General features: G+C 69.6%; 3 protein-coding genes across 3 annotated transcripts; 2 read left to right on the top strand and 1 right to left on the bottom strand.

Annotated features, from left to right (window-relative positions):
• Window positions 1-1,411: 1,411 nt before the first annotated feature.
• AURANDRAFT_63874 (hypothetical protein) lies at window positions 1,412-3,546 on the bottom strand (the record flags this gene model as incomplete). Its single annotated transcript, XM_009038297.1, has 3 exons — window positions 1,412-1,859; window positions 2,055-2,153; window positions 3,251-3,546. The coding sequence occupies 3 exons, from the start codon at window positions 3,544-3,546 to the stop codon at window positions 1,412-1,414; spliced, it is 843 nt and encodes a 280-aa protein (XP_009036545.1).
• Window positions 3,547-4,080: 534 nt separating this feature from the next.
• AURANDRAFT_71551 (hypothetical protein) lies at window positions 4,081-10,032 on the top strand (the record flags this gene model as incomplete). The annotated part of the gene is made up of 2 exons (XM_009038516.1): window positions 4,081-5,253; window positions 5,335-10,032. 2 exons carry the CDS (start codon window positions 4,081-4,083, stop codon window positions 10,018-10,020), a joined length of 5,859 nt encoding a protein of 1,952 aa, XP_009036764.1.
• A 4,175-nt stretch (window positions 10,033-14,207) lies between these two features.
• On the top strand, window positions 14,208-14,757 carry AURANDRAFT_25988 (hypothetical protein; the record flags this gene model as incomplete). The annotated part of the gene is made up of 2 exons (XM_009038517.1): window positions 14,208-14,297; window positions 14,470-14,757. Coding segments are annotated over 2 exons (378 nt in total), but the record flags the coding sequence as incomplete, so codon positions are not given.
• Between the last annotated feature and the right edge of the window lie 4,864 nt (window positions 14,758-19,621).

Below are 19,621 nucleotides of genomic sequence, written 5' to 3'. Positions count from 1 at the left end.
CGGCGACGGCGGTGGCGCGGTACCCGCAGCTGACGAAGGCGCACTCGTTCAAAGGCCTCCCCTTCGAGAAAATTCGGCAGCCGAAGATCGGCCAAAACACACACGCCCGCGAGGTCAAGACCTACCTCGCCGCCCACGTCGACGCGATCGCGGAAGGCCGCGCGTGGGACGACCGCCAGGCCGCGCCGGAACCCGTCGACTCGCGCTGGCGCGAGGTCGAAAGCGGTGCGCGCTACACGGCGGCGACGGCGGTGGCGCGGTACCCGCAGCTGACGAAGGCGCACTCGTTCAAAGGCCTCCCCTTCGAGAAAGTGCTGCGGCCGAAGATCGGCAAAGGCAAAAACACACACGCCCGCGACGTCAGGACCTACCTCGCGGCCCACATCGACGCGATCGCGGAAGGCCGCGCGTGGGACGGCGCGGGCGCGGGCGGCGGCGACGAGGGCGGCGACGTCGCGGGCGCGGGCGGCGACGACGGCGACGGCGCCGCGGCCGACGACGACGGCGCGGGCGACGACGGCGACGGCGCCGCGGCCGGCGACGACGGCGCGGGCGACGACGGCTCCGCGGCCGGCGACGAGGGCGGCGACGACGGCGGCGGCGACGACGGCGCGGGCGGCGACGAGGGCGCGGGCGACGACGGCTCCGCGGCGAATCGCGCCAAGCGACCTCGACTCCTGGGTCCGCCGCCGCTGCCCCAGCCCCCACCCGGCCCAGAGGTCACGTTCCTGCAAGACGCCGCCCCGGAGCTCGTCGACAATTTGAAATCCCGCGAGCTCGTGCGCCGCTGGCAAGACGCGTCCGCGACGGCCGCCGCGCGCCGCGCGGCGGCCAACGCGCTCGAGGACGCGGACTGGAAAGAGCAGCAAGACCCGGGCCGCACCTGCTACTGCGTCTCCACGTTTGATTCCCATCACTACGATAGCAACAAGGACGACGCGGCCGCCGACGTCGCCCGCGGCGTCATGGCCGCGCTCCACTTCGCGCTCGACGAGAAGCGGCCGTGCGACGCCGACGTGCGCCGCGACCTGTGCCTCCAGGCCCTGGCCTGCGAGGCGCGCGCTCAAGAGCTGCTGCGCTCCGACAAGGCGCTCCGCGTCGTGCGCGTGCTCGAGGCTGCCATCCTCAAGGGCGACCGTGACCGCGCGGCCGCGCGGCGCATCGTCGCCGCGACGCTCTTCACCCGGCATCACGCCGAGATCAAGTGCCTGATCCACATCAAGTTCGACAACCTCGACGCGGTGGACATCGTCATGATGACGACTTTGCCGGACTGCACGTTTTGCCGAGGGTTTATGGGCGCGATCGGGCAGGTCCACCAGAACATCATCGTGCCCCGTTGCCTGTCGCCCCCGGGCATGCCCCTCGGGAGAGACGCGCCGGCGCTCTATTACGTGCGCTGCTAAACAGCCTAGATGGGCCGCGGGGGCCACTTCGCGAGGACGATGAGGCCCTCGGCCGTCGTCACGGACGGGTGGTCGCAGGCGGGGGGCACCTCAGGGCAGAGCCGCGCGGGGGCCGGGACGTGGGCTTGGACGGAGGCCTTGATGAGGTTGAAGAACATCGTGCACCGCGGGCAGGCCCGGATCGTCGTCCGGAGCGCGAGGTCGAAGGGCAGGCCCTTGAGCGCGCAGTCGAAGAAGGCCTTGATCTCGCTGTGGTTCGCGCGCGTGTTCTTGAAAACTCTCGCCGCGTACTCTCTATTCGCTGAAGTCAGGTAGAGGATCTCTCTGGCGACGCGCACCGCGCCCTCGAGGAAGCGCGCGAGTTCCGCCGGTTCATGTTGCTCGAGAGTCTCCGCTAGTCTACTTGCCAGGTCCCCCTCCGGCTGAAGGGAGAACTCCTTGAGCACTTTGAGCCTATGAGGAATTTTTGTTTCTTCAAACCTCTCGAGCTCCGTCAAATCGAAGTCGTTTTGGCTGATTTTTGGACGAATCGATTGCTCTCGTCGAGTTCTCGAAGCACGGCGGAAGATCTCGCGTCGAAATGGTCGCATACACGCACATTGAAGTCGGATTGAAGATTTGATTTCCACACAGGCAGCGCGCAAGCACGCGGCCTTGGCCGCGAGCGTGTCCTTGGCCGGGCTGTACGTAGCGCCTTCCGACGTGAGGCACAGGCAGGTGAAGTTCTCCTCGAAGTGGCACGCGCGCCTGCGATGGCGCGAGGGTCGTGGTTTCGTACGCGCGTGGGACAAGGACCGAGCGCCCCGAAGCCGCGCGGACGGCACGCCGCCCGCGCGCACCACGACCCGCGACCACGACCAACCCCGACCCCTTCGGTGTCCCCTCGTCGGAGACACGCCGCGCTCGCCGCGGTCCGATCATCCTAACAGGACCCCCCCCCTACGCGCGGACACTGGCGCCTGCGGATCCACGTCCGCGCCATGGAGGACGCGGATCTTCTTCCTCTCATTCTCCAAGTACTTCTCATTCTTGTTAAAGTACGCTCCCGCTGCCTTGACCACGGAGTGGTCGCCGTCGAGGCGCGTCTCGCTCTCTAGCACCCCGCGCGGGATCACGCCCACGCCGAACGAGAATGGACCCGCGGCGCGAAGAGCTCCCGCGGGGAGCCCCCGCCCAACTTCTGCGCATTCTCTCGCGAGATTCGCCGCGTCCGCCTCGGAGACCGGTTCGCAGTAGAAAGCGCAGCGCGGGGGCGTGGTGAGTTCGAGCTTGATCGGCCGATCGAGCGGGTGTAAATCGTCGTCCTCGACGAGGACCTCGTCGTCCTGATCGTCCTCGCTGCTCTCCTCGCTGCTCTCGCGCTCGCGTTTGGGCTCCTTCGTCGCCATAAAGCCCTGGTCGTTTTCGCGAGCGGCGAGCGGGGCGGGCGTGGCTCGATGACCGAGAGCGACGCCCTAGCTGTGGCAGAATCGCTAACTCAGCGACCCGTCCGAGGCTCGTCCGAGGCTCGCCCCAGTCGGCGGCTCCTGCGCCGTCCGAAGCACACCGAACGTACGCGGCTTAGCTAGGCCGTCCGTGAAAGTCGCCCGACGTGCGATTGAGGCTCGTGAGAAGTCGTGACCATGTGTGGCAGTCACGGTGCCGTCACGGTCGTGGTCGGCTATCCCATCCGAAGCAAGGCTTACGAGGCCTCCGGCCGCGCCGAGCGCGGGGTTATCGACACCCCCGATCGCCACGACATCGACGCCGAGATCGAGCTCGCCGAAATCGACGTCGTGTAATTTCTCCGGCTCACGCGCTAGCCTCTTCGTCTGCGCGAGAGCGGCCGCCCCGGGCGTCGTCACGCGGTCTTCGGCCGCGGCGCGGCGGCCGCGCGCGAGAGCAGGAGGAGCGCGACGACGATCTCCACGGCGGCGCCGGCGGCGACGACCTCGCGGACGACGTCCTCCTTGTACGCGACGGCGAGCGCGGCGCCGACGTAGAGCTTCGCGGCCGCGGCCGTGCGGTCGCCGACGCCGCCGGCGACGATGCCGCCGGCGACGACGGCCTGCAGGCCCCAGAAGAGGCAGCCCCACATGCGCGCGATGTTGCAGGCCGCCTGGCACTCCTCCGCCGGCGGCACGACGATGTACTTCGCCATCGGCGATCCGCGGTTGATCATGGAGATCTTGTACACGTTCGCCGGGCCCAGCGCGAGCCACGGCGCCGTGAGGACGAAGATGAGCGCGTCGCGCAGGCCCATGGCTCGACGGTCGCGAGCGCGGCGGCTTGCGCAGCGCTGCGGCGCGCGAGGCTGCGGGCGTGGAGCGGCAGCAGTTCCGGATGGATCTCGCGCGGTGCGGTGTCGAGCGGCGGTTTTGCGTGGTCGCAGCGCGGCGTCGAGCGGGGTGTTGTCGCGAATTGCGGTAGAGCTGTAGTGGCAGAGTGGCAGAGCGCATCAGCCCCTCGCAGGCTGTGGCAATTTTGGCTGATCGAGGTTTCGAGGCAGACTTCATCGAAACAACCAGAGAGGCGCATCATCATCAAAATATGGGCTCGGCGTAGGCCGCCGTCCGCCCTCGACGCGCCGAGACCGCCGCACGCACCCCGGCGCGCCTCGGGCGCGCGCCCCGCGTTTTTCTCAGCGCGAAAACACGCGAAACAACCGACGAACCCGCCGCCGAAACGCTAGACCATGGCCGACATCAGCGACCGCCTCGAGGTCAAGGTCGTGTCGGCCCGGTCGCTCAGCGAGGTCGAGGGCGGCGAGTGCAACCCCTTCGCCGTCGCGCGCTGCGGCTCCGAGTTCGGCCAGACGCTGGTCGCGAACCGGACGACGGACCCCGAGTGGCAGTCGTCGACGATGATCTTCGTCGACATCGCGGAGAACGACGTGGACCACATCGTGCTCAACGTCATGCACAAGAACCTGAGCGCCCAGGCCGACGTGGACCTCGGCGCCGCCATCGTCGACCTGCGGACCGCGATCCTCTCGCCGGGCATCGAGACCGACGAGTGGTACGCGCTCCAGCGGGCGCCGGGCATGGACCAGCCCGCGACGGGCCGCGTGCGCGTCGAGATGACCTACTTCGTCTCCGAGGGCGACGACGTGCTGCCGTCCGACGACGACGACGACGACGACGACGACGAGGACCGGAGCCCGAACATGTTGGTCGGCACGATCGTCCGCGGCCGCCACCTCGAGGTCGAGGGCCGCGATCTCGTCGACGCCTACGCGACGGTGAAGATCGGGGCCCACAAGGCCCACACGTCCGTCGTGCGGCGCAACAACGGGCCCCACTGGGACCAGCAGTTCAAGCTCCCCGTCTCCGACGGGTCGCTGTCGATCTCGTTAAAGGTCAAGAACAAGGGCGTGCTCGGGAACCGCCTCATCGGCGGCTGCGTCGTGCCCATGGTCGAGGTCGCGGCCCACGGCGAGCCGGGCTACACGCGCTGGTGCCGCCTGGACGGGCCCCACGGCCTCGTGGGCGACGGCAACCGCGGCGACGTCGAGGTCATATTGGCGTGGCGCTACGACGCGAAGTACGCGCGGTCGCTGAGCCGCCTCCTGAGCGGCGCGGGGGCCCTGGTGTCCGGCGTCGGCTCCGTCATCGGCGGCATCGGGTCCCTCGCGGGCGCGGGCCTGGAGATGTCGCGGAAGACGCAGGCGCCGCGCGAAAAAGCGACGGACCGCGACGAGGAGAACGCGTGGATGACCGCCGACGAGGAGTTCGCGCCGCTGAAGCTGAGCTCCAAGGAGCAGGAGGAGCTGGAGGAGCGGCGCGAGGCCGGCGTCATGATGGCGGACCGCCGCATGGACGAGCTCGAGCGCGAGCGCGACTCCGCGATGCGCCCGGGCAACTACCAGGTCCAGGTTCACATTATCGAGTGCCGCGACCTCAAGGGCGAGGATTTGAACGGGCTGAGCGACCCCTACGTGCGCATCAAGGTGCTGGGCCGCGTGAAGAAGTCGCGCGTCGTCAAGAAGTGCACGTCGTGCGTCTTCGACGACACGTTCTACTTCAACTTCAAGGATCTCTCGCGGTCGGCCATCGAGGAGGCGACCATCGACGTCATGGTCTACGACTTTGACGTCTTCAGCGCCCACGATTTGATCGGCATGGCGTCCTTCGACGCGAAGAAGATCCACGATTTGGAGGCGCACGAGTACTACCGGCAATGGGTCGGTTTGGTGGACAACCTCGACACGGGCGACAACGGCTACCAGGGCTTCCTGAAGCTCTCCGTGACCGTGTTGGGCCCCGGCGACGACCAGAAGGCCCACGACCTCGACGCGGAGTACCAGCGGGAGCTCGACGCGGAGATGGACGAGGGCGAACTGGGCGGCATGGCGCTCAGCGGCCCGTCCGTGGACTCGAAGCTCACGTTCCTCGTGGTCTACGTCTGGGAGGCCGAGGATCTGCCCCCCATGCACGCGTCCATCTTCTCCGCGGGGGGCATCGAGGCCTACGTGCGCGTCGACGCCGCGGGGAGCCGGTGCTCGACGTCGGCGGTCCGCGTCCGCGGCAAGGGCAACCTCGCGCCCGAGTTCCGCGAGGAGCTCTGGCTGCCCGTCACGGAGCCCACGGAGGCGAAGCGTATTACGGTGGGGCTCTGGGACTACAGCACGTTCACGAAGGACCGGCCCGTGGCGCACGTCTACTTCGACCTCGGCGAGGTGAAGCGCAAGGACGACAAGCCGTCGTCGAGCTCCTGGACGACGTCCCTGTTCAAGGGCGCGAAATACACGGGCCCGCGGCCCCGCTGGCACAACCTGTACGGCGCGCCCCTGGGCATCCAGGGCCGGCGCGGCGCGCTGCAGAACCGCTACGGCAACGAGGCGACGACGTACCGGGGCCGCGTGCTCCTGTCCATGGAGCTCATGACGCGGCCGTCGTCGCGGGAGAAGACCGTGTCCCACCGGAAGAACTTCCACTTCAAGCCGACGCCGGGGTTGAAGCCCGCGACGGCGCGCTACCATTTGCTGGCGCTCGCGGTCATGGGGACCGAAATCCCGACGTTCCGGTCCGCGGGCTTCGGGGGCACGGCGAAGATGAAGCTCGTCGTGGCCATCGGCAACCACCGCCTCGACTTCGCCTTCGAGCCGAACAGGCGCGGCGTCGTGACGTGGAACGCGCTCCAGTCGCTCCGGGGCGTCGATTTACCGGTATTTCTGGAGGAGATCCCCGACGTCTGCCTCTACCTCGTCCGGGGCCCGCCGAAGGTGGTCACGGTCTGCTACGCGCGCATCCCCGCGGCGCGCCTGCTCAAGGAGCAGCTCAAGAGCGACCCGAGGTGGGAGCTGCTCAAGCCCGACGCCGCGCGGTCGAAGAACCACGGCGGCGTGGCTTTGACCGCGAACCCCGGCGCGGTGCTCCTGCAGCTGGGCCTCGGCCTCTCGGAGGACGCCGTGGACCCGGACCTGAACATGAACTGGCAGGAGGCGCCCCTGCTGAAGAAGGCGGAGACGCTCAAGCCCTATTGTTTGCGGGTCTACGTCTACCAGGCGCGGAACCTGCCGGCGTCGGACGAGAACGGGCTCCTCGACCCCTACGTCAAGGTGCGCTTCTGCGGCAAGAAGGAGAAGACCAAGTCCCAGGCCATGACGACGGCGCCCCTCTGGTACGAGACGCTCCAGTTCCACGAGATGCTGCCGTCGGACCCCAAGTTCGGGCCGGACGTCGTCCTCCAGGTCTGGGACAAGGACACGTTCGCGTCGAACACGGCCATGGCCCTCATGCGGCTGCCCCTCGTGGATTGTGCTTTGTTGTCGACGGAGAGCGCTAGGCCGCCGACGCCGAAGTGGCACGTCCTGACGGACATCAACGGCGAGGACGTCGGCGCGGAGCTTTTGGTCGCCGCGGCGCTCATCGAGAAGCGCGACCTCAACGAGAAGTTCGACCGGCCCATGTCCATCGTGCCCCAGATGCGCGTCGCCTGGGTCGAGGTGACCTGCGTCGGCGTGCGCCAGCTGAAGACGCACCGGCTCCGGACGCCGCGCGAGCCCTACGTGCGCTGCGACGTGCCGGCGCCCGACGACGGCGGCGGCACGTTCAAGACCAAGGCGTCGCGGCAGCCGTCGGGCCGCAACGCCAACTTCCTGAGCCGCCACGTCATGTCCGTGGAGATGCCCGAGAACGCCGTCTTCGCGCAGTGCATGGATTTGCGGGTCTACGACGCGCGCGTCGGCCTCACGACGGGCCTCCAGTCGCCGTTGCTCGGCGCGACGTCCGTGGACCTGTCGACGAAGATGTCCTGGAACGGCGAGGGCTACGTGCCGCCCCAGATGGAGCTCTTCGAGGACTCGGACGCGAAGCGGCGCGCGGACGAGCGCGAGGAGGAGGAGCGGGCCAAGGCGGCCGCCGCGGACGCGGAAGACGAGGAGGAGGAGAACGACGGCGGCGCGGGCGCCGGGTCCGTGGGCATCTCCTTCGGGGGCGGCGACGACGGCGACGCCAACGAGGAGGACGACGACCTCAACGACGGCGAGGACGTCGACCAGCACGAGTTGGAAAGAAGGGGCCTCGTCGAGGCCAAGGGCGCGGCGCCCGCGCCGACGCACGACCCGGGCACGGGCGCCTTCGACCCCATGGCGCTGAGCGACCTGCCCATGATCTACGAGGATCTGCTCTACGAGGAGGAGCAGGAGCGGCTGGCGCAGGAGCTCGCGGCGCAGGACGCGGCCGCGGACAACGAGATCACGTTCCTCGACATGGTCGAGGCGCGCCTCGCCAACGCGACGGACGTCAACGCCCTCGTCGACGGCGACGTCCACTACAAGATGAGCGAGCTGCCCATCGCCTTCCCGAACCAGTGGGCGGCCGCGGACTACATCGCGGGCCGCGAGTGGTGGATGGACGACCGCGGCGGCACAGAGCTCGAGAACTACCTCAAGACCAAGCCCTTCGAGACCTACCCCGTCTACCGCGGCAAGTACCACCCGAACCCGTCCAAGTCGACGCGGCGGCCCGTGGGCCTCTTCAAGGGCATCATCCGCGTGCTCGACAGCGACCCGGCGTTCGAGGAGGAGCCCTTCTTCCCCATGAAGCTGCTGCGCGCGACGCCCTACACGGTGCGCGTCTACGTGATCCGCGGCGTCAACCTCCAGCCCGCCGAGGGCGTGTCCGCGGACCCCTACCTCCGCGTGAAGCTCGGCAGCGAGGTCGACGACCGGTCGAAGACCCACCGGCCGCGGACGTTGAAGCCCGACTTCTACGAGACCTTCGAGTTCCGCACGGTGCTGCCCGGGCCGGCGACTTTGAAGGTCCAGGTCAAGGACTGGAACCGCTTCTACCCCATCCACGAGCTCCTCGGCGAGACCAAAATCGACCTCGAGGACCGGTGGTTCCACCGCGAGTGGCAGTCGCTGGACGAGAAGAAGGAGGGCACGACGAACCCGCTGAAGCCCATCGAGGTGCGGGGCCTGCGCACGGACACGAACCCCGTCGCCCAGGGCCAGGTCCACATGTGGCTGGAGATCCGGCCCGAGCACGAGACGCGGCGCGAGCCGGCCGTGCACCTCGAGGGCCCCGAGAAGATGAAGTTCGAGGTCCGCGTCATCTGCTGGAAGTCCAAGGACGTGCCCTTCGAGATGGGCGACTACTTCGCCGAGTTCTGGATCGGCCAGTCCCGCAAGCAGAAGACGGACGTCCACTGGCGGTGCCGCAACGGCAAGGCGAGCTGGAACTGGCGCGTCAAGATCCCCGTCGAGCTGCCGCTCGACTCGCCGGAGATGGGGCGCCTCAACATCCAGCTCTGGGACCAGGACATCATCAAGTGGAACGACGTCATCGGCGAGTGCCAGGTCGACCTCTACCGCTGGTTCCTCAAGGCCTACCACGAGAAGCGGAGCGTCAACGTCTTCAAGGCCATCAACGAGGCCATCGAGCGCAAGAAGGCCGAGGAGATGGGCCTCGCGACGGAGTCGGACCTCGAGGACGACGACGACGACGACGGCGGCGACGACGACGAGGGGTCGTCCGAGGGCGAGGAGGAGGGCGCGGAGGGCGACGACGGCGACGGCGGCGGCGGCGACGGCGAGGAGACGAAGGAGGAGAAACCGGAGGGAGACGAGGCCGAGAAGGAGGAGGGCGAGGAGAAGCCCCTGCTCGACGAGGCGAAGAAGAAGGAGGACAAGGACGAGAAAGAGGACGACGACAAGGACGACGGGCCCAAGCCCGTGGACGCCGGCGACAAGGACGCCGCGTACTTTGTGAAGCAGTTCAAGGACTTCATCGGCCTCGGCGAGATCGACGACACGGCCCAGTGGATCAAGATGACCATCAACGACCGCAAGCGGAAGCGGCTCCTCACGCGGGGGAGCCTCGCCATCACCATCGAGATCCTGCCCGAGGACGAGGCGGGCGACCGGCCCGCGGGCCACGGCCGGACCGAGCCGAACGCGAACCCGTACCTGCCGCCGACGACGGGCCGCATGTCCTTCTCCTACAACCCGCTGGCCATCTGCTCGGCGCTGCTGGGGCCCAAGCTCGCCTTCCAGATCATCTGCTGCCTCTGCTGCATCCTCATCCTCGTCGCCATCGGCTTCCTCGGCATGTACTTCACGTCCTTCTACACGCTCATGCAGTCCCTGGGGCTCACCGGCGGGTCCTCCTCCTCGACGACGACGGACTAACGGTGGGCGTGTATAGAGACTACGGGGGCGGGGGGACTAGAGCTGGGGGTGTTCGAACTCGAAGAACATCTCGTCTTCGGGGAGCGCGGCGGGGAGGAGCTCCCAGTGCGGGACGTGGCTACGGAACCGATTTGGGCCAACGTCGAACATCACTCTATTGCCTCGACGCGGCTCATCAGAAAAGTGTAAAACATTCATGGCCCGACGAAATGGCAGATGTGACGTGCGACATTCACAGTGCAATAGCCACTGAGTACGGAAGTGCTGAGAGCGAGTTGCGCGGCCGTCCAAGGTCATATTCTCCGGAAGGTCATATTCAAAGCTGATCAAACACAGTGAACCGATTCCCCCTCTTGTTTGCGAACATATGCTCAATACTTCTTCGCCCCTATAAGCACTTGTAGGACTCATACGGCGCTGAAGAGAAAGAATACGGCCGTCGGTCGAGCCAGGTACGCGCTCAACCATGAATCTTTCGGCCTCGCTGCGCGTCAAGAACACCGCTTCAAAAAGATTTGTATGCGCGTAGTCATTAATTGTCGCATACCGATCGATACCGCTGCGGTTGCCGGAATCTTTAAATGTCACATACCGATCGTCACCGCTGCCGTTGCCGGTCTCACCGAGGATGTCGCTTACGCTGCGGTTGCCGGGCTGTAGGAGGTAGGGTCCGCAGCGCTTGGCGACGGCGCAGTGCCGCCAGCGGGGCAGGAACACGGCCGTGCCGCGCTCCCCCGTCCACCGACAGGTTCCCAGACGACGCGCGACGCACACCGCCGACGCCGCGCGCAGCGCCGGCGACGCGACCTCCAGCCGCCATCCGTGGTTCCACCCCGCCAGTTCCACCACAAAGTCGAGCAGACTATCCGGGAGCGTCTCGAGAGCCATCGCGGCGCGTCTTCGGCTAGAACGCGGCGAGCAGCGCGGCGCGCTCGGGCTCGGGCGAGCAACGCGGCCGGGCGAACAACGCGGCGCGCTCGCGCTCGGGCGACGTCTCTTCGATCACGCGGGCAGACCGGCGCGCGCTGAGGCTCGAGGCAACTGCGCACAGGCACGACCCGGCCCCAGATTCTCGAGCTCTCTGCGCCGCGTCACACAAGCTGCACTGCCGACCTCAATTTTGTTTCAGACGTCTCGAACGATGATGGCGTACCATCGGCGGGCAGCGTGAAAGCCATGCGGTTCCTCCTCCTCATCGCGAGCGCGCTGCTCCGCGTCGCCGCGTCCCAGACCTGCGAGTGCCCGACTGTGCCGACGAACTTGAGCCTCTACGATGCGCTGCTCATCGGCGACGACGTCGCGGCGGCCTACGCGCCCGTCGTCGACGAGGTGCTCGCCTACGGCAACCTGTCGCGCGTGGTCAAGATGGGCGCCGTGGGCGGCGGCGGCGCCTGCGCCGGGAGCTTCGGCGTCCTCGCCTGCGTCCCGGGCTGGCTGGCCGTCGGCTGGGCCGTCGTCCACGTCGGCGTCGGAATCGCGGACCTCGCGGCCGGCGTCTCGACGGCGACCTACGCGGCGCGCCTCGCGGCGCTCCACGGCGTCTTGGGCAACCGCACGAACGCCACGGTCTTCGCGACGACGACGCCCGCGCCGCCGTCGTCGGCGATCCTCGACGGCGACGTCGCGGCCTACAACGCGGCGCTCCGCGACCTCTTCGGCGCCGGCGGCGCGCGCGCCGACGTTCGCGTCGACGACCTGTACGGCGTCGTGGTCGACAACTGCCGCAAGGCGCTGGGCTCCGCGTGCTACCCGAAGACCTGCGGCTGCCCGCGATTGCAGGGGTCCTCGGCGACCGCGTGGACGGCGCGCGGCCGCCGCGTGCTCGGCCTCGCCGTCGCCGCGGAGGTCGTCGCGTTCCACGCGTCGGCGGGGTCCGAGGCGGACACGTCGAACATCGTCGAGGACGCCGCCGACAGCAGCGGCGACGGCGTGTCGAGCTGGAAGTTGGCGTGGATTTTGGACGCGGGGTTCGTCGTCTTCCTCGAGGCGCTCATGATCGTCGCCATCCGCTGCGCGGCCTGCGACACGCGGCTCCAGCGGCACCTCACGAGGATCGTCAAGGCGCTGGCCGGCGACGTGCCCCCGCGGCGGGGCGTGCTCCGCGTCGCCGCGGGGCTGCTGCTCTTGTTCGCCGTCTTCTCCGCGGTCGTCTTGGCCGTGCACTACGGCGCGGAGTCGACGGAGTCGCAGGTCGACTGCGCGCCCCAGTGCCCCGCCGTGCCCTGGAACGCGTCGGCCTACGACGCCCTGCTCATCGGCGACTCCGTGTCGGGCCAGTACTCGGACGCGGTCGCGGAACTGTTGAAACGGCAAGAGCTCGCGACCGTCCTCCGCATGGACGAGTACGGCGGCTCGGGCTTCTGCGGCACGTCCTACGGCCTCCTCGCCTGCGTCGACGCCTGGCTCGGCGCGTCCAACTGGACGACCGTGCACGTCAATTGGGGGCTCCACGACATCGACACGTGGAGCTACGCCTACGCGTCGACCAGGGCCACGAAAGGGTGATTCAACGTGAGTGTTCCGCGCGCGCGCGTTTCAAAAGAAAGCATCCTCGCTTCGAGAGCGCTCCGAGAGATGATCGCTCGTCCCAAAATCAGCCGAAACGAGTGGAAAACGGCCGAGAGAGGAGCCTTTGAAGTTGGGAACTTCGCACCTTTTCGTGGCCCAGGTGTCGACGGCGACGTACGCGGCGCACATGTCCCGGCTCTACGAGAAGATTCGAGCGGCGCTGCCGGCCAACGGCACGGTCGTCTTCGCGACGACGACGCCCGTGCCGCCCACCTACCCGTCCCGCGAGCGCGTCAACGCCGACGTCCTCTCCATCAACGCGGCGTTGCTCGACCTCTTCGGCCCGACGGGCCTGCACGATAGCGTCCGCGTCGACGACCTCTACAACGCCGTCGTCGGCAACTGCCGGGCCTACGCGGCGAGCGCCTGCTACCCGGACACGTGCGACTGCCCGCGTCTGCAGAACGACGGCGTCCACTTCTCCGACGTCGGCAAGCGGTTTCTGGGCGTCTTGGTCGCGTCCTTTATCGCGCGCTACCAGGCGGGGCCCGGCCGCGGCGCGGCCTACGTCGGCGACGACGACGACGCCGGCGACGACGACGACGACGAGCTGCTGGCCTCGTGGCAGTGGGCCCTGGTCGCCCAGGGCGCCGCGGCCGTCGGCCTCGTCGCCGCGGTCTACGCGGCGGCCTGGCGCGGCCGCGCCAAGGACCGCCCCGAGGTCGGCGCCCCGGCGAAGGACATCCGCGCCTGCCGGACCTACGGCGACCCCGCGCGGGCGCCGCTCCTCGAATAAAAACCGAATTAGGCGACGACGAAGTACTTCTTGTGGAGCCGCGTCGCGAGCGGCGGGCGCTCGGCGTCCGTCGGCGGCGGCGGCGCGTCGCCGAAGAGCTGCCACCGCGCCTTGGCCGGCGCGGGGATCTTCCGGTCCGGCCTGCCCCGGGGCTCGCCGTTCCAGTGCAGCGTGCCCCAGGCCTTCCCGACGCCGATCGCGCCGTCGTCCTTCGCCGCGCGCTTGTTGTACTTGACGCGCGTGACCTCCCAGAAGCAGTTCGGGCTGTGCCACGTCGACCGCGTCACGCGGCTCCCGACGCCGTAGTTCGCCAGGGGGAAGAGCACCTCGAGCAGGCGCTTGCCGTCGCCGAAGCGGCCCATGGCGCCTCGCAGGGCCTCGCGCGGAGCGCTTCGGGGCGGGAGGTCGCGGCGGGGCGCGGCGCGGCGCTGGCGGAGGGTGTCGCGCGGAGCGACGTCGCGGCTGAGCTCGCCTCCACCTCGTCCTCACGGCAAGGTTGGCTCTTCAGAGATGCTTCCTTTTTTATTGCACGGCATCCTAGCTGCCCGGGCGCCTCCGAGCCTCTCCGACGCGTGGCGTCGTTGCGGTCCGAAAGCCGGCCGCGACGCTGCCCGCCATGCTGCGACGAGCGGTGCTCGTCCTCGCCGCCGCGGTCTACGCCGCGGCGGAGCCGCCCGCCGGCGAGTTCTGCGGCGAGCCGAGCACGAAAGGCATCGTCGCCGCCCTGGAGACCGACGACTTCAAATGCGCCCTCTCGTTGATCAAGGCCGTGGGCGTCGACGTCAACGTCAACGAGGTCATGATGGGCCTGCGCTCCGTCGAGGGCCGCGTGAAGGAAATCAAAGACGCGGTCAAGGCGACCCAGCACGACCCGACGAAATTCATGGCCCCGGCGCACCAGTGGGCCCAGTCCGGCGGCGAGATCTTCCTGAGCGTCAAGTTCGCCCACAAGTGGGACGCGCCGGCGACCCTGGTGAGCGCCGAGGACATCGAGGACGTGGCCTTCGAAGCCGAGAAGGTCGTCGTCAGGGCAGCAAAAGAGAGCGAAATTCCCAACTTCAAAGGCTCATATCTCGGCCGTTTTCCACTCGTTTCGGCTGATTTTTGGACGAGCGATCATCTCTCGGAACGGTCTCGAAGCGTAGATGCTTTTCCGGAACGCGCGCGCGCGGAACACTCACGTTGAAGCGACGTTGAATCACCCTTTTGCTGCCCAGGTCGTCGTCAAGGCGTCCAAGGCCGAGAAGCGCTTCGTGCTCGAGGTGCCGCTGCTGCGCGAGATCGACCCCGCGGCGTCGTCCTACGTGACGGCGTCCGTGGGCCGCATGACCATCACGCTGAAGAAGGCGTCGTCGCAGCGCGAGTGGTGGCCGCGGCTCAACAAGGACAAGGCGAAGCCGCCGAACCAGGGCGTCTGGTGGGACAAGCAGGAGCTCTACGACAAGGAGAAGGAGGAGGTCCAGAAGCAGGAGAAGGCCAAGGGCGCGCCCAAGGGCCTCGCGTCGAAGCTCGAGGCCATGAAGAAGAAGAAGACGGCCGCCGCCGCGGACGCGGAGGTCGAGCAGGCGAAGCGCGAGGACATGGGCGCCGACGAGGCGCCCGAGGCGGGCGGCGGCGAGGCGCCCCAGGACGACAACCTCAAGTCCGACAAGAACGACCGGTCGCCCTTCACGTCCGCGGTGAAGCGGAGCGACAAGCGGAAGAAGCTCGCGCACTCGACGACGCAGCAGGCCAAGGAGAAGCTCGTCGAGGAGGCCCGCGAGCGCGCGACGAAGGAGCAGGCGCGCGTCAAGCTCGACATCGAGGACCTCGACAGGAAGCTCGAGTGGGCCTACAAGCAGATCGACGCGGACATCCCCAAGGACGCCGCGGACCCGGCCTGGGACCCCGTCGACGTGCCGTCCGAGTTCCCCGACGTGCCCGAGGCCCAGGCCGCCGCGGAGAAGAAGACGAAGAAGAAGAAGAAGAAGAAGAAGGCGAAGAAGGCCGAGGGCGACCTGTGAGTCGAGGGTAAACGCGGACCTGCGTATCTTTTACTTGCCCATCCAACAGCGCGGCCGAAGCGCCGATGCGTGCCCCATAAGGAGCTCGCGCGACCCATGGAGGTGCTCTCGCCCCTCGAGGCCGGGGGCGGCTACGACATGTCCGGCGAGCCCCCGCCGGCGTCGGCGCGGAGCGTCGCGTCGAGCTCCATGTCCGTCGACGTCGGCGCGCTCCTCGGCGACGCCGACGAGTCCCTCGACAAGCTGAGCGTCCTGCTGGACGTCGACGGCGCCGTGCGGACCAAGGCCCAGAAGCGCGTGAACCGCATGTTCCAGAAGTCGAGCCAGCAGCTCGGCGACCTCCTCGAGCTCGCGCTGGAGGCCCAGAGGCAGCGGGCGGACTTCGAGCTCACGACGGCCAAGATCGAACTGACCACGGAGTTCAAGAGCCTCCTGGCGGCCCTGGAGCACAAGATGCAGTCCCAGATCGACGCCCAGAACGAGGCCATGGCCACGCTCCAGTACAACCTGCTGGGCATCGAGGAGGACGCGAAGACGCGCGCGGACCAATTGGCGAGAGAAGCCGCGGAGCGCGAGCGGAACGCGCGCGACGCGGCCGAGGCCGCGGCGGCGGCGGAGCGCGCGCGCATGGAGGCGCAGCGCCTCGAGGCCGCCAGAGCTTTGGAGGAGGCGCGGCGCGCCGCCGAGGCGGCGCTGAAATCCGCGGAGCAGGCGGGGAGAGACGCGAAGAACAGCAGCGCGGACGACGCCGCGGAGCGCGACCGCCTGGCCCGCGAGCTCGCGGAGCGCGAGCGGTTGGAGCGGGAGCGCCTGGAGCGCGAGCGCCTGGCGCAGCTCGAGCGGGACCGGCTCGCGGCGCTGGAGCGCGAGCGCCTCGCGGGTCTCGCGGACGCCGAGGCCGAGGCGGAGGCGAAGCGCCGCGAGGCCGCGCGGCTCGCGGCGCTGGACAAGGAGCGCCGCGCCGCCGACGCCGCGGCCAGCGCCGCCAAGGACGCCGAGGCCGCGCGCGAGGCCGCGGCGTTGCTGGAAAAGGACCGCGCGGCCGCCGCGGACGCGGCCAAGGCCGCGAAGGCGTATCTGGACAGTTTGGCGTACCAGTTCGTCTACCTCGGGCGCCTGGCGCCGGCGAACGAGGGCGGGCCGTCCGAGGCCGACGTCGCGCTCGCCTTCCCCGGCGCCGACAGGGTCGAATTGGTCGCGCGGCCCGCGTGGGACCGCGCTCTGGCGCTCGCGCGCTACGTGGACCTCGAGGTCGCGAAAGCCGAGCTCGAGGCGCTCCAGGAGAAGCTCGAGGAGCTCGACGAGTTCGGCGACGAGGACCTGGAGAAATCGCCGCGGTCCGGCGCCCTGGCCAAGTTCCGGGGCGCGGACGGCCGGTTGTTGGCCGAGTCGTACGTCAAGGAGACGTCGTCGGTCCTGGTCTCGGGCCCGCTGCCGCCCGCGTCGGCTTCCAGCGACGCGGGCGAGTTCGAGGAGACGCTGCGGGAGACGCTGGACGGCTACGAGGTGTCGGGCCTCGGCAAGCGCACGGAGGACTGGGGCTTTTGTGTTTTACGCTGCGACTCGCCGGAGGCGGCTTTAGGCCTCGTGTCCGAGTTCCACGGCCGGAGCCCCGCCGTGCTCTACGGGTCGCTCCACCGAGAAGACACGGGCGGCACCTTAAGCGTCGCGCCGCTCCTGGGCCACGTCGCCGCGGCGCTCGCCAAGGAGGTGCGCCAGCTCCAGTCCGCGGCGACGATCGGGGCGGCACAAGAGAGCGAAATTCCCAACTTCAAAGGCTCCTCTCTCGGCCGTTTTCCACTCGTTTCGGCTGATTTTTGGACGAGCGATCATCTCTCGGAACGGTCTCGACGCGTGGATGCTTTTCCCGGAACGCGCGCGCGCGGAACACTCACGTTGAAGCGACGTTGAATCACCCTTGCGCCGCCCAGGCGACGATCCCGTCGCCGGCCATCCCCGCGGGGGCCGTGCTCGTGCGCAACGTGGGCTCGCCGACGGCGCTGAGCGTCCTCGAGGAGGTCGCCAAGCAGGCCGCCGGCGCGGCGCCCGCGGCCGTGCGCTGGGCCGCCGCGCGCGAGACGCGGCTGGCTCTGGTCGTCTTCGACGACCCGCTCCGCGCGTGGGCCTGCGAGGAGAAGTTGGACGACACGCGGGACCAGAGCGCCGCCGGCGACGACGCGCCCATGCTCCGGTGCGAGAAGCTCTACCGCAAGGACAAGCCCGTGCCGCCGGACCACGTGCCCACGGAGGAGGAGAAGGCCGCGAAGCGCGCGCGACTCCGGCGGAAGCTCAAGGCCTACCTCATGGCCCAGTCGGCGATCCGGCGCATGTCGGCCATGGCCAACCTGACGCGCCAGCGCATCGCCGACGCCAAGATGTCCCTGAACAACCGCCTCGAGGCCTTGGAGGAGGGCATGCGCGAGCTCAAGCAGCGGAAGATCCCCGAGCCCGCGGCCGCGGCGCCCGCGGCCGCGCCGGGCGTCGCCTACGACGACGGGCCCCTCGTTTTGCGCGTGGCGGGCGCGGAGCAGGCCGCGGCGGGCGCCGCGGCGGCGGCGGCGGCGCTCGAGGAGCGCATCGAGAAGAACGAGAAGGCCATCCGGGGGTTGGTCGGCGTCCGGGGGTCGCGCGCGTTCTGCGAGAACTTGCTGGACTACCTCGCGGAGAACGCGGCGTCCTTCGTGCCGGCGAGTTCGGGCAACGCCGGCGGCGGCGGCCCGCCGGGCGTCGACCCGCGGAAGGTCGAGAAGCAGGTCTGCCAGCGCCTCGCGACGCTGCGGCTGCTCCGCGAGGACGACGACGGCTTCCGCATGTCCGACGAGCTCCGGGGCCTGCTGGAGAAGAGCAAGGAGGCGACGGCCGACGCCGAGGCGCGCGAGAAGCTCGCGGCCCTCGACGAGTACGCCCGGGGCCTCGCCGCGGCGCTCGCGGAACTCGGCGAGCGGCTCGACGGCTACGCGGCCACGAAAGTCGACGCCGCGGTCTACGAGGGCGGCGTCGCGGCCCTCGAGGCCGCGCGGCGCGACGACGCCGACAAGCTCCGGGACCACGCGCGCGCGGCGGCGGCGGCCGCGGGCGGCGCGGCCGTCGCGGAGGCCGCGGGCGCCGCGGCCGCGCACATCGACGCCGCCGTTCGCGCCGCGCTCGCGAACATGAAGGACCTGCTGGCCGGGGGCTCCGGCGCCCTCGAGGGGCGGCTGCGGGAGGTCGAGGCGACGGCGGGCGACCTCGACAAGAAGCTGCGGAGCGTGTCCGCGGGCGTGCCGCTGCTCATCGAGGAGCAGAAACGGCGGGAGCGCGAGATCTGGGACTTCGTGCAGGCGCACCTCCAGCGGAGCGGCTGGTACGAGGAGCGGCTGAGCCGCATCGCGTCCGCCGTCGACGAGAAGCCGAGCGAGTCCCAGGTGCGGGCGATGATGCGCCAGCTCGACGCGAATCTACGGATCCACTGCGGCGACGGCGCGGCGCTCGCCGTGCTCGTGGAGCGCATCCACGGCGAGCTCACGCGCAAGGTCGGGCGCCGCGACGTGATCCGCCTCATCAACGTCGCCGTCGAGGGCGCCGAGGGGCGCCTGGCGCGCGTCGCGGCGCTCGGCGCGCGCGACGCGGCCTACGGCCCGGGGTCGAAGAAGGGCGTGCCGCCGCTGCCGCACGGCGCGGACCCGCGGCCGCTGTCGTCGGACGGCGCCCTCGTCGGCGCGGCGGCGACGGCCCTGGGCAACATGCAGGGCGGCGGCGCCGCGGACCCGGCGAAGCACATCTTCGCGGCCATCGGCCACCAGATCATGAAGCTCTTCAAGTTCGACGGCGCGCCGGGGCCGCCGCGGTCGGCGGCCCCGCGGTCGCAGTCGCCGGGCGACGCGCGGGCCGACGCGAACGCCGCCGGCGTCTCGCCGCTGCTGCACCTCGACGGCGCGGGCATGCCGGACCCGCCGTACCCGGGCGGCGAGCCGCCGCGGAGCCCGCCGCACACGGGCCCGCACACGACGAACCTCCAGCCCGAAACCGCCGCGTCGCTCCAGGAGAAGCACCGCCGCGCGATGACGCCGGGCTCGAACCGCGACTTCGTGTCGAAGCAGGAGGCCGCGCGCTGGGCCGCGGCCGCGGCCGCCGCGGCGGTCATGGGCCTGAGCCTCGACTCCATCGCGGGCCTCGCGGCGCCGCCCGCGGCGCTCGGCGAGCCCGGCGGCCCGCTCCTCCACCCGCTCCACGTGAAGCAGCGCGGCCGGCCGTCCTTCCCGGCGAACCAGCCGGACCTCAAGCCCGCGCCGAACGGCGCGCCGCTCACGAAGCA

Source organism: Aureococcus anophagefferens (assembly GCF_000186865.1).
Source record: "Aureococcus anophagefferens unplaced genomic scaffold AURANscaffold_8, whole genome shotgun sequence".
NCBI lineage: Eukaryota > Pelagophyceae > Pelagomonadales > Pelagomonadaceae > Aureococcus > Aureococcus anophagefferens.
The sequence above is the reverse complement of the archived record's forward strand: the minus strand, read 5'-3'. Positions and strand labels throughout refer to the sequence as shown.